At 34.1% G+C, this 14,922-nt stretch overlaps 1 protein-coding gene across 1 annotated transcript in view; it reads left to right on the top strand.

Annotated features, from left to right (window-relative positions):
* TRPM7 (transient receptor potential cation channel subfamily M member 7) overlaps positions 1-14,922 on the top strand; it is a 104,606-nt gene that overhangs the window by 42,168 nt on the left and 47,516 nt on the right. The window contains exons 11-12 of the mRNA XM_019730656.3: positions 710-810; positions 11,054-11,188. Coding sequence (XP_019586215.3) covers positions 710-810; positions 11,054-11,188 — 236 coding nt within the window. The remainder of the gene's footprint in view (positions 1-709; positions 811-11,053; positions 11,189-14,922) is intronic.

Here is a 14,922-nt window from a genome sequence, read left to right as displayed (position 1 = left end):
TTAAAACGTATTGATATGTATACAAGGTAAATCTACCAGGCATGCCAAAAATATGTATATAAGTGGACACTATGGTCAACGTTGCTTGAGCAATAGTTCGCTGTAATCAGAAGTGTCTGGATACTGATGGTAACCACTTTGAGCACCTCTTGTAATTGCAGAAGTCAAACGTGACTTGTATTCATCTTTTGTTATCGGTATATATTGAGTATTACAATTTAATACAATTTTCCTTTCTTAAAATGTGTATATATATTTTTGGCACCCTCCGTATATGTACTGTTATGGAAAACTAAGGTATGATATTATGGTAAATAAAGCAGGCTGCTGAATACTTTGTATAGTGTGATCCACTTTTGCATAAATAATTAAAAGTATACATGTTAATTTATATATGCACAGAGAAGCACCTGAAAGGATATTTTTCATAATTTTGTCAGTACTATCTGTATAATAGAAACAGGGCATCTTTTCTTCTCTTTGATCTGAACTCTTTGTAGTGTAAGACTGTGCCTTTTATATAGTTGGAAAAATAAAAGTCCTCAACCCTGAGGGTTACCTTTTCTGTTTGAGGCAGGCTACCTCTGAACAGTGACTGACACTAACTGTGTAAGTTAGTTTAAAAGGGAGTGGGGAGAATTCATAAGTGTTCACATTTTAATGAAGGTAAATTAATTGAACTTATCAACTATTTTATTTATTCAATTAGGTACTAATGCATCTGCATTTGACCAGCTCATCCTTACATTGGCATGGGATAGAGTTGACATTGCCAAAAATCATGTATTTGTTTATGGACAACAGTGGCTGGTATGTAAAATAATCAATCTGTACATAATGTAATTAAATTAAACTAAAAGTGTTGGAACTGTAACCTAACTTGACATTTTACCTGTCAAATACAAAATTTACCAAACTGCAAACTTATTTTACCTAAACATTTCCACAACATTCAAATTCATTTAGGATTTAGTAAGTTCTATTTGTCTCTTGATAAAATGTTATTTTTTTTATAGGATAGAGATCTTTAAAAATCCCAGAACTGAAAGAAGTCTTAGAAATAGTACTTATGCAATCTGTGTTCATCAGGGATATTGAGTGTAATTTTCTTTTCACGTTCTTGTCTGGTTTTGGTATCAGGGTAATGCTGGCATCATAAAATGAGTTTGGAAGAGTCCACTCCTCTTGCGTGTTTTGAGGATTGGTATTAATTCTATTTTGAATGGTAGAATGAATCATTGAAACTGTCTGCTCCTAGACTTTTGTTTGTTGGGAGGCTTTTGAAAATTGCTTCCATATTAATAGTGTAATCAGTCTGTTCAGATTTTCTGTTTCATCATTATTTGATTTTAGTACGTTGTTTGTATGTTTTTAGGAGTTTATCCATTTTTTCTGGGTTGTCCGATTTGTTGGCGTATGATCGCTCATATGACTATTTCTATGGTGTCGGTTGTCCCTTCTCTTTCATTTCTGATTTTATTTATTTGAGTCCTGTCTGTTTTTCTGGGTGAGTCTGTTTTTTTCTTGTTTTCCCAACTTTGTTTTTCTTTTCATAGAACCAGCTCTTAGTTTCATGGATTTTTCTTTATTATCTTTTTGGTCTCAACTTCATTTATTTTTTCTGTAATCTTTATTTCCTTTCTTCTACTCACTTAGGGCTTTGTTTCTTTTCTAGTTTCTTGAGGTGTAAAGTTAGGTTAAGTTTTGTTTTGTTTTGTTTTTGAGGTAGGCATTTTATTGCTGTGAACTTTCCTCTTGTAACTGTTTTTGCTGAACCCACAACGTTTGGTATGTTATATTCCCATTTTCGTTTGGATGGAATGTTTTGTGTATATTTGTTAAGTCTGTCTGATCTAATGTGTCATTTAAGGCCAATGTTTCCTTACTGATTTTTCGTTTGTCTGGATTATTTATCCATCAATGTGAGATATTAAACCCCCCCTACTATTATTGTATTACTATTTCTCCTTTTAGGTCTATTAATATTTGCTTTGTATATTTAGAAGCTCCTATGTTGGGTGCATAAATATTTACAAATGTTTCCTCCTGTTGGATTGAGTGCTTTATCATTATGTAGTGCCCATCTTTGTCTCTTAATACAGTTTTTGTTTTAAAACCTATTTTGTCTGATACAAATGTAGCTACTTCTGCTTTCTTTTGGTCTTAATTTCCATGGAATATCTTTTTGCATCTCTTCACTTTCAGTCTGTGTGTGTCTTTACCTCTAAAGTGAGTCTCTTGGAGGCAGCATATAGATGGGTCTTGTTCTTTAAATCTATTCAACCACCCTATGACTTCTGATTAGAGTATGTCGTCTTTTTACATTTAAAGTAATTATTGATTGATGTGCACATATTGCCATTTTCTTAATTGTTTTCTGACTGTAATTCTTCCGTTCCTTTCTTCTCTTGCACTCTTCTTTTGTGATTTGATGACTTTCTTTAGTGATATATTTACATTCCTTTATCTTTTGTATGTTTACTGTGGGTTTTTGCTTTGTGCTTACCATGAAGCTTACATATAACAGCTTATATCTATAACAGTCTATTTTAAGTTGCTAACAAGTTTAATCTCATTCTAAAGCTCAACGTTTTTACTTTTCTCCTGCCACATTTTCTTTTGATGTCATATTTTAGATCCTTCTATCTTGTATATACCTTAACTAATTATTATAATCAGTTATTTTTACTAATTTTGGCTTGTAACTTTCATAGTAGCTTTATAAGTGATTAATCCACTATCTTTACTGTATATTTACCTTTCCAGTGAGATTTATTCTTTCATGTATCTTTTTTATTACTAATTACTAAGCACCCTTTCTTTTCAGCTTAAAGAAGTCCCTTTAACATTTCTTGGAAGGTGGTTTAGTAGGAATTAACTACTTTAGCTTTTGGTTGTTTGGAAAACCTTTATCTCTCCTTCATATCTGAATAACTTTTCCAGGTAGAGTATTCTTGGTTGGAAGTTTTCTTCTTTCAGCACTTTGAATATATCGTGCCACTCCCTTCTGGCCTGCTGGAAAATCTGCTGATTGTTTTATCGGGGTTCCCCTGTATGTAAGAAGTTGTTTTTCTCTTTCTGCTTATAATATTCTCTCCTTGTCTTTAACTTTTGATATTTTAATCATGTTCTTGGTATGGGTTTTGTGGGTTCATCTTATTGAATCTTTCCGGATGTGGATGCCTGTTTCCTTCCTCAGGTTATGGAAGTTTTCAGCTCTTCCCACAAATAAGATTTTTTCCCTTTTTCTTCTCTTTCTGGGAGCCCTGTGATAGAATGTTAGCCCATTTGATATTGTTCATTAAGGTGTAAACACTGGTTTTCATTCTTTTGTTACTTTTTGCTGCTCTGATTGGGTGAGGTCCACTGCCCTATCCTTAATTCACTGATCCTTTCCTCTGCTTCAGCTAGTCGGCTATTGAAGCCTTTTAGTGTACTTTTTTCAGTTTCATTATTGTAGTCTTCAGTTCTGTGACTTCTATTTGGTACATTCTTATAATTTCCATCTATTTGTTGAAATTCTCACTCACTATGTTAATCCATTCTTTTCCCCAGTTCTGTGAGCAACTTTGTAACCATTACTTTAAACTTTTTGTCAAGTAAATTACTTCTCTCCATGTCATAAATGTTGTTTTTGTGACATTTTGTCTTGTTCTTTCATTAGGAATGTATTCTGCTTGTTTCTTCATTTTACTTGACTCACTTTATTGGTTTCTGTACAGATAGAACAACCACCTCTCACAGTTTTGAATGAGTGGCCTTATGTGTGTGGGAGGGGTGAATCTTGTCATTTAACCCTGCCCCATCTCCTTATTGTCTCTCAAATCTTTGTGCTTGTCTAAGTAGACTATTATATTTTTAATAACTCCCAGTAGTTAAGGATGTGCCAAGACCTGTTGTCCTCAAGGGGAGAATCTCAGCACCTATATTCAGGCTGGTTGGAAGCCAGACCCTTGACAAAGCTTTTAAAAATCCTCAGCAAAATATTAGGAAACCAAATTCAGCGGTACATTAAAAGGCTCATTGCTGTGATCAAGTAGGATTGGTTCAGGTGATGCAAGGATGGTGCAACATCCACAATCAGTGTGCTACACTGCATTAACAAGATGAAGGATACAAATCATATGGTCATCTTAATACATACACGAAAAGCAGTTGACAAAATTCAATATTTATTTATGAAACTCAACAAAACGGATATAGAGGGAATGTACCTCAACATAATAAAGGTAATATATGACAAGCCCACAGGTAATGTCACGATCAATGATGAAAAGCAGAAAGCTTTTCCTCTAAGGTCAAGAACAAGACAAGGATGCCCACTCTCACCACTTTTATTCAACATAGTACTGGCAGTCCTAGTCAGAGCATTTAGGCAAGAAAAAGAAATAAAAGGTATCTAAATTAAAAAGGAAGTGGTAAAATTGTCACTATTTGTAGATGACATATTATATGTGGAAAACCTTAAAGACTCCATCAGAAAATGTTAGAACTAATAAACACATTTAATAAAATTGTAGGATACAAAATGAAAACACAAATTTCTGTTGTGTTTCTATAGACTAATGAACATTCAGAAAGCGAAATTAAGAAAAAGTCCATTTACAGTTGCATTAAAAAGAATAAAATGCCTAGGAATAAATTTAATCAAGGAATTTTAAGACCTGTATATTGAAAACAAAGATATTATGAGTGAAATTGAAGAAGACACAAATAAATGGAAACATATTCTGTGTTCATGGATAGAAAAAGTCAGTATTGTTGAAATGTCCATACTACCTAAAACAGTTTAAAGATTCAGTGCAATCCATATCAAAAGTCCAGTGGCATTTTTTCCAGAAATAGAGCAAATAATCCTAAATTTACATGGAAAAACAAGAGAGCCCAAATAGACCAATCTTGACAAAGAAGAACAAAACGGGGGGTGTCATGCTCCCTGAATCCTGACTACATTACAGATCTCTGGTAATTAAAACATGCTATTGGCATTAAACGGACATATAAATAAGGAGTGAAATAAATCACAGGACTCAGATGAAACAGTGCCATTTGTGACAACATGGATGAATTTTGAGATTATTATGCCAAGGGAAATAAGTCAGAAAAAGTCACAAACCATATGACTTCACTGATATATGGGATATAAAACTGAAAGCAAAGGAACAAAACAAAGAAACAAAAACTCATGGATACAGACAACAGTTTAGTGATTACCTGAGGGTAAGGGGATCGGAGGTGGTAGAAGAAGGTAAACAGGGTTAAATATATGGTGATGAAAGGAAAATAAATAAATAAATAAATTTTCAAACAAAAAAATTACAGAGCTCAGAAATAAACCCCTGCATATAGGGTCAATTAATTTGTGACAGTGAGCCAAGAATATGTGATGGGGAAAGAGCAGTCTTGTCAGTAAATGGTGTTGGGAAAACTGGACAGCCACATGTAAAAGAATGAAACTTGACCACCATTTTATATCACACACAAAAATTAAGATGGATGAAAGACTTAAATGTAAGACCTGAAACCATAAAACTAGAATAAAACACAGGCAGTAAGCTCCTTGCTACAATTCTTGGTGATACTGTTTTTAATCTGACAATAAGCAAAAGCAGCAAAAGCAAAATAAACCAGTGGGACTCCATCAAACTAAAAAGCTTCTGCACAGCAAACAAAACATTATCAAAAAATGAAAAGACAACCTATTGAATAGGAGAAAACATTTGCAAATCATATATGTTTCAAGAGTTTAGTATCCACCCCCCCAGAAACCTCATACAATTCAATAGTCAAAAAAATAATAATAATCCAATTAAAAAATGGACAGAAGATCTGAATAGATGTTTTTCTTCCAAAGAAGACATACAAGGTCTGACAGTTCAGCTTGCGAACTCATCCTAGAAAAAGTGCTACATACCTCATTGCTGAATATCACTACAGTCACCTTCGAAGTACTCCCCTTGGGAAGCTATGCGTTGACACCATCACCTAGTCCACCTTTTAGAGCAATTTTGGAATTCTTTCTGGAATGGCCATCAGCTCTATCATCATCTTACCCTTGATGTCCTGAATGTCATCGAAATGTTTTCCTTTCAATATTTCCTTTTTCTTTGGGTAAAAAAGTCATTGGGGGCCAGATTAGGTAACCCAGTAGTAGGGAGGGTGTTCCAATACAGTTACTTGTTTACTGACTGAAAATTCCCTCACAGACAGTGCCGTGTGAGCCAGTGCATTGTCGTGATGCAAAAGCCATGAATTGTTGGCGAAAAGTTCAGGTCGTTTTCATCTTTTTCACGCAGCCTTCTCAGCACTTCCAAATAGTAAACTTTGTTAACTGATTGTCCGGTTGGTACAAATTCATAATGAATAATCCCTCTGATATCAGAAAAGGTTAGCAACATTGTTGCAACAAGTTTGTGAACTTAATTATCAGACCTCATACTAATGGCCAACAGGCACATGAAAAGGTGCTCAATATCAGTTATCAGGGAAATATAAACAAACAAAATGCGATATCACCTCACATCTGTTAGAATGTCTGTTATCAAAAAGACAAGAAATAAGAATTGACGAGCATATGGAGAAGAGGGAACCCTTGTGCACTGTTGGTGGGAATGTAAATCGATACAGCCACTATGTTAAACAATATGGAGATTTCTTAAGAAATTAAAAATAAATCTACTGCACTCTTCAGCAGTTCCACTTCTGGGTATTTATCAGAAGAAAATGAAAATGGTAACTTGAAAGGTTACATGCACCTGCATGTTTATGGCAGCGTTATTTACAGTATTCAAGATACGGAAATAACCTAAGTATCCATTGATGGATGAATGGATAAAGAAATTGTGACACACACACACACACACACACACACACACACACACCTAGCTTGATGGCATTATGTTAAGTGAAATAATTTATTAGACATCGAAAGATAAATACTGCATGATCTCTATTATATGTGGAATTTTAAAATATATCAAGCTCATAAATAGAATGATTTTGTGGTTGCCATAGGCAGGGATTGGGGATGGAAGAATGAATGAAAGGGGTTAAGAGTTTAAAAAAAATGAGATCATGCTCTATATAGAAGAGAACTCATAGAGCGTTCTCTTGGATGTTTCCACCAGTTCCTTCTGCAGTTTTCCCGATCTCACCGAATGGCACCAACCTCTTCCCAGTTTCTTAGATAAGAATCATTATTGTCGTTTTTTACTTTTCTTTCTCATATATTACGGTCAAATCCCATTTGTAAATCTTTTCAGATTTCCTTTCGAAATACCTAGTTTTATCATTCTGGTCCAATCTACTATCACCCTTCTGTATTGTTCTACTAGCATCTTGTGTGGTTTCCTTCCTCTCATTCTTCATCTCCTTTTACAGAAAGGAGATGAATCACATCACATTTACCCAAAGCATAGCCCAGAGCCCTTACGGTAACCCAGTAGGCTTTACATCATCTGCCCCATTACTATCTCTCTTACTTTACATGTTCCCACTATCCAGTTTGCTTTTATGTACCCATTGGCCTTGCTGTTTTTAGAACATACCAAGATTGCTCCTCTTTCTAGGCTTTGTACTGTTTTCTCTCTTTGGAACATTCTTCCCCTAGATACCTTCCTGGGCTTGCTTCCGCTCGCTTTCTGGCATGTAACCACGTCTCCTCCTTAGTTTGGCTTTTACTCTCCACTCTATTTTAATAGCAGCCCTCTGTGACAGGATTTTGTGTGTTCTTCTTGGTCATTTTTTCTCTTAAGCATTTATCATCCTCTGATAAACCATATATTTTAGCTATTTGTCTACTCCTAGAAAGTAAATTTTATGAAAGCAAGAATATTCTTAAGTTTTATGCATTGCTTTATTCACAGCTTGGCACATAGTAAGTACTTGCCAAATTTTTGTTACATGTCTGACTCAGTAGGACGCTGGGTAACTTAAATGTTCATCCGTACTTTAGAATATCATCCTGCCTTTACCGAGAATGAGCTAGGTCTTTTCTATCTACACAGTGTAAACAGCAAATTGCAGAAAAATATGCCTAGCGTGATCTTAATTGTGGCAAATTCTGTTTATGAAGGTATACACATTCATGCATATCCACAATGTGGTCTTAGAACCTTTATGGAAACTAAATATGGGATATGTCTGCAGACATGATGATGGCCAGAGGAAAGAAAGTTTTATACCATTTGTGATATTTGATTTTTTTTTTAAACCATGGGCATATATTTCCTATGTGATAATGAAAAAGCATCCGTCATTTCCCCTTCCATTACTACAGAGGAAGAGCTTGATGTTAATCAGCTGTGGGAAAACTCCTACAGAAAGCCAACCTTTTGTTCCACTGAATAATTTCATTGGATATTTGGTTTCCTGAGATGTAAAGGCCTTGACAAAACCTTTATCTTCTATGTATATGTGGATTTATTCTGCACAATGTTGTGTATTTGATTTTGTGCTCTCTTCATGGTTAATGCAGAGTTGGCAGGACAACTGTTTTACTTTTTTTCCTCTTGATTGTTAGTTCAGTTTGCATTAAGTGTACCAAGAAATGTTGCTTAGGAAGTAGAAAATTTTTTTAAACTAAATCTTTTTTTCCCAGATATGCCAATTTAGTTAGACTTTATTTTTCTAGGGCAGTTGTTATAGACCCAATCAGTTCAAACAGTTCTTTTTTCTTTTTCTTTTTTAATAATTTTTTATTTTTCAATTACAGTTGATGTACTATATTATATTAGTTTCACGTGTACAACATAGTGATTAGACACATAACTTACAAAGTGATCACCCTAATAAGATTAGTACCCATCTGACACCATACGTAGTTGTTACAGTGTTTTTGACTATCCTTATGCTATACTTTACATCCTCCTGACTTTTTTGTTGTTGTTTTAATTTATTGGGGAATATTGGGGAACAGTGTGTTTCTCCAGGGCCCATCAGCTCCAAGTCGTTGTCCTTCAGTCTAGTTGTGGAGGGCGCAGCTCAGCTCCAAGTTTAGTCGCTGTTTTTCACTCTTTTAGTTGCAGGGGGCACAGCCCACCATCCCATGCAGAAATTAAACAGGCAACCTTGTTGTTCAGAACTCGCACTCTAACCAACTGAGCCATCCGGCCGCCCCTCCAGACTGTTTTTATAACTGGTAATTCACACATTTTAATCCCTTTGCCCTTTTCACCCATCCTCCTAAATACCTCTTCCATCTGGCAACCCAAACAGTTCTTTTTTAAAACAAAAAATTTGTTAAGCATCTTTTTATTATACAAAAACGACATTTTATAAATACTACACAGATTTTTTTTAAAAAACAGTATAATGCCCTAATTTTTTAAAAAGCCAGAGAAATAAAAGTGATTTATAAGAAAAATAGATATTTAAATATGCAGATATTCAAGATTGGCAACATACAAAAGATATAATAAGTAGAATGTTTTCACGTATTATTCATAGAATCAGTTTAAATGCTGCAGTTGAGTACTGACTAATACAGGAATGTTGTTGGTAACTTAAATTCTATGGGGAGCAGAAAAACCCCCCTTACAAGGACTGAATTAAGTAAAGGGCAGTGAGAGGATCAAGTCAGCAATAGAGTAAAATTTGTTAATGTTAGAATAAGTAATAAATAGAATTATTTGTATGTGATAAGAGAGAGAAGGATATATATAATATTAACTAAAATAAGAATAACATGACATGATAAATTACAGGCTGTTGATAGGAGAAAATGAATGTATTACATTCTTTTAAATTAAATTAGTTGGGTTTTATTTTTAAGTGCAATGTCAAAATATTTTCCTTGTTATGACCTAGATTTGAGTGAACAATATCACAGAAAACATCTTCCATTTTGGAATCCTATCATGTATAAGGCATGCATTTAGTCTGTATATAAAAATATCTTGGAGTCCATATCCTTTGCTAAGTGATAGAAATAGAGGATACATCGGAGAAAGAAGTGGTAATAGAAGCAGCGTAGAGAAGCTGTATAGTTGTATTGTTAACGTCTGAAGACAAAATACGAATAAATTTGAAAAACAACAGGCAAAAAAAAATTGCAATAATATTGGTATTGATTTTCACCACAGAGTTTTTTTAATCATATAGTACCAAAATGTTAAAAATAATACAGAAACAATAATATGAGATAGTAATATCACATACTAATATATTAATATTAAATATATTAATATTCTGTTAATAAAGTAACCTTTATTAATGATATTCAAGGAAATCTCTTTATTTGTGTCTCCACTAATTTAATAGCATTGATTGGAAGTTTGTTAAAGTCTGTAAGAATCTATAAAAACTTAAAAGGAACAGCTACAAATGCTGACTGATATGCATGTGTTATATTAAACTCAAATGGCACAGGTCGTATTGTTAAGAGATGTGATTTTTCTCTTACAGTGAATAATTTGTTCTAAAGAAAACTAAGTATAGTCTTATCTAACTTAAATGATGGTTCTGTTTTTTGAAAGTTCATCATAGAAAAAATCATGATAGAATATTTTGTGTTTATACTATATGTAAAGCAGTATTACTAGATTTTCATTCATGAGCATCTAACAGGATGATAGAAAGTTGTGTGAGATGTGGGACAATTTGTTTGTGAGATTGTCTGGCATATTGCATGATTTCTGGTATCTTTTGATCCTACCCATTAAATGTTAGTAATGGCTCCCACTTACTGAAATGATCCCTCCAAAATACCTTTCAATATTCCTAAATATTGAAAACCATTGCTTTAAGGTATTTTTCCCCTAAATTTAGTTGATAATGGATTCTCTCTTTTGTCCCCCCCCCCCCGCACACACACACACGTCACACTTGGTCTCCTGCAAAGTAGTGTTTATGGAATGTTGTTTGGGGAATGCTATTCTAGAGATGTCTTTTCATCTGTTTATATCTTAAGTTCTAACGTTTTCTATTTTGCATCTTTTTAATCTTCTAAAACTGTTTGGGATCAAGGAGGTATAAATGCCGAGGACTTGCATTTAGAACTGTTTGTGTAATTAGAATGTGTGAAACACATTTATTAATATTGATACTCTTTTAGGTTGGATCCTTGGAACAAGCTATGCTTGATGCTCTTGTAATGGACAGAGTTGCATTTGTAAAACTTCTTATTGAAAATGGAGTAAGCATGCATAAATTTCTTACCATTCCTCGACTGGAAGAACTTTACAACACTGTAAGTATATGTTAATATTCTTTGTTAACTAAATTTTATCATCATCTTTGGGAAGTGTCATTTTATCTGAACTTTAATTCAATCCTATTGGTAAAACCTTGAATGTCTTGCTAGATTACATCGAAAAATTAGTCTTAGTACAGATTGGTTATATAATAGTTGGAAGCCCTTTTCCCTGTTTCTGGCGACCTCCCCTGTCACTGTAGCCACATAGGAAAGAGATGTAGTGTTATCGACCCTGTCTCCCTTTCCTCCCCTCACCCTTTTTTAAAACTATAGGGTCAACTTCCTAATTATGGAGTCACTATATTTCTTTTTTCTTGGTGATCATTTGTTACACTAAATATCTTTTGACTCCTTTGCCTAATGGAGAAGTTACACATTACTCTTTTCATTTTTTATATTCATCATTTGACCTTGTGGTGTCCCCCTTTTAGCTTACATACTGTTTTTTATTCTTCAAAAGAGCTCCTGAAAACAAATTATTCCCTTCACAAAGCCTTTCTCATTTCAGATTTCATGTCTCTAGCATTGGAGAGGGTAAATAAATACTACCCTTCTTATTGGTTTCCATGTTACTAATACGAATGTAATTGAGCTATACTTTGAGGAGCGTCGTGACCAAATCCTAGCTTCCTAATTTTGACTTCTCTGCAAAGCTGTGTTCTACCTATTTATTTTCTACCTATTTATCTCCTTTTCATTCCTAATGTCTTTTCACTACCCAGTCGTTTCCAGTCTCTACTACTTTTGTAATCTAATCTCCTAGTCTTTCTTCACATCACTCTTTAATTATTCTTGTAATCACATATTTTACCATATATTTTCCCAGTTTAAAAACTCTTGATGGCTCTCCAAAATATACAGAATAGTATTGAAATCCTTAGGTTGATTTTGAAAGCTCTCCAGCTTTTAAAACTTTGAAATTTTGCCCCAGCTATCTCTCTCACTTGGCCTTTTTAGTCTCATACCCACTTATCCTGGGTATTTCAACTGCATTATCCACCTACCATTTTTCCCAAAGTACAATTAACAAAAAATTGTTTGGTCTTTACATGGTGCTGGTCTGTTTTTCTTCCAATTATTCCATACTTGCTGGAATTTTATTCATTGTTTAGAACTTAGTTTAAATGCCATGCCACTGTCTTCATGAAGCCCAGTGGCATAGTTAAGTACAATTATATCTTCCACTGCGGATTTTAAATTACTTTTGAGTAGGGGTTATATCTTTATTTTCCCCCATATTTTTCCTTTAATAGTGTCTAGCGGGCCCGCCCAGAGGCTCGGGTGGTTGGAGCACCATTCTCCTAACACCGAGCGCTGGTTCGATTCCCACATGGGCCAGTGAGCTGCGCCCTCTACAGCTGAGATTGTGAACAACAGCTCTCCCTGGAGCTGGGCTGCCATGAGCAGCCAGAGGTTGGCGTAGGCTGCGGTGGGCTGCTTTGCGCTGCCGCAGGCTACTGCGTGCTGCAGGGAGCGACCGGTGGCCAGTGAGAGCTGCGGTGAGCTGCTCTGAGTGGCCAACCAACAACCAGCGACCAACTGCCTCAGCAAGGGGAGCACAAGGCTCATAATACCAGCATGGGCCAGGGAGCTGTGTCCTACACAACTAGGCTGAGAAACAATGGCATGAACTGGAGGGGGGGACAGGGAGACTGAAGAAGGGGGGGAAAACAGTGTCTAGCACAGTTACATTGAACTTTGTTGGCATTCTACTATCTCTAGCGAACAGACATAAAAATTAAAAGGATTATTCATTGTGCTGAAGTATGGTTTATCTCTGAAACAAAGCAAATATAAAACAATAAAAATAAAAATTGATCCCATTAGCAAGACAAGTAATTTTTTTAATTGTATAACTCAGTAGTTACTTTCAGCACCAATTATTAATATTTTTTTAAATGTTTAAGGGATTGTAAACATGACAAAACAGGTTCTCAAACTTTTTGGTATCAGTGTCCTCCTATAACAACAATTATTGAGGACTTTAAAGAAGTGTTCTAATGAGGTTTTTGTTTATGTGTGTTGGTATTTACCATATTAGAATATAAAACCAAGAAATCTTAAAAATATTTGTTAATTTGTGTTTAAGTTAATCCACTATATGTTAACAGAAAAACGTATTTTTCAAGAAAACAAAAAATTCATGAGGAGAGTAGAATAATTGTACAGTTTTACAAATCCCTTTAATGCCTGGATTTATAGAAGACAGCTGGATTCTCATATTTGCTTTTGAATTTAATTTCACAATATCACACATCAAGAAGCCTGTGGAAAATTTTACTGAACACTTGAGAGAATGAGAATGAAAAAGTGCAAATGACATCTTTACGTGATTCTGAAAATACTTTTGATCTCATGGACCTCCTGAAAGAGTCTTGAGGGTATTTAGGGGTTCTAGGACCACACTTTGAGAACTACTGTGTTAAAGTATATTTATTTTATACTAAAAAGTTATGTTTAATGAATAAACATTGATGGATTAAGATAAAGTAGAATTCCAAAAACTACATTTCTACGTGATTAAATACTGTTAGAAAAAATGCAGTTAAACTTTCTAATACCTAAAGTATGAAATACTTCATATTAACTTGGAAGACACATTTATTTGTCTTTATTTATTTATTTGACACATTATAAAAGTTAACATATGGGAGAAAATGGGTGGGGAAAACTTAGCTCCTGAGTGTCTAAACCAGGGGTGTCCAAACTGCAGCCCGCAGGCCAGATTCCAAAAATATATTTAGTTTATACTTAAATAAACCAGGTGAGGCAATATGTGTTTTACCTCGAGTGAGTGGCCTAGCTGTTTGTGTATTTTACTGCATATGGCCCTTGGTAAAAAACGTTGAAAAAAGTTTGGACACCTCTGGTCTAAACTAAATATTGTAAAAAGAAGACAGAAAAGTAAAATGTAGTTTATATGCAATATCTTTTATAGTCATCTTTAGATATTATACAAAATTTAAAAGCCAAGAATAGCAAAGAAAATACTGTTTTCAAATAAACAATATGTTTACCCAGTTAGATTTGAAAATTTATTACCAAGTATATGTGATCAAAATGGAAAAGTAGATTGCATTGATTACTATGATAGCCTCATAAAAAAATAACACAATAGTGGGAGAAAAATCCCATTTGATACTTGTTTTAAACAATAAATTTAAAGTGTTGAAATAAGTCTTTTGATTTGTGCTGTATAAAATTCATTGCAATAAATTTCAGATGGGTGAAAGCACCAGCTAAAAAGTTTAGACAAATACATTGTTTGGCGCATTTACCTCAGTCTTGATGAGGGAGATACACTCCTGGGTATTTTTTCAAAATAGAGGATACCATCAAAATAAGATTAGTGTAAAAATGAAACTCGTGTTTAGTCTACAGTATACATAAATGGAATTAAGATAATAGGAAAAAGATGACATATGAAAATGTTAAAAGTTTGTTGCCCAGAACATTTAAAGCATTGATACAACCTGATGATTAGTGGCAGAAGCAGAGGTACAGATATTTTAACAAGAAAGAGAATGTATACTTCCATTATTAATGAAAGAAAGGTAGATTAAATTTAAGATGTAATTGTGAAGTTTGCAGTGTTTGCATGACTTTAGAAAACAAAAACTGAGTGTTGTTACATAAGTAAAAAATGTAAGAACATAAGAAATTATACATTTTTAGGTAATATGACAATATGAAATGGTTATATCCTTTTCTTTGTTCCATTTTATAAA

This window comes from Rhinolophus sinicus, chromosome 3, assembly GCF_057876585.1.
Source record: "Rhinolophus sinicus isolate RSI-liver-muscle chromosome 3, RSI-T2T, whole genome shotgun sequence".
NCBI lineage: Eukaryota > Metazoa > Chordata > Mammalia > Chiroptera > Rhinolophidae > Rhinolophus > Rhinolophus sinicus.
The sequence above is the reverse complement of the archived record's forward strand: the minus strand, read 5'-3'. Positions and strand labels throughout refer to the sequence as shown.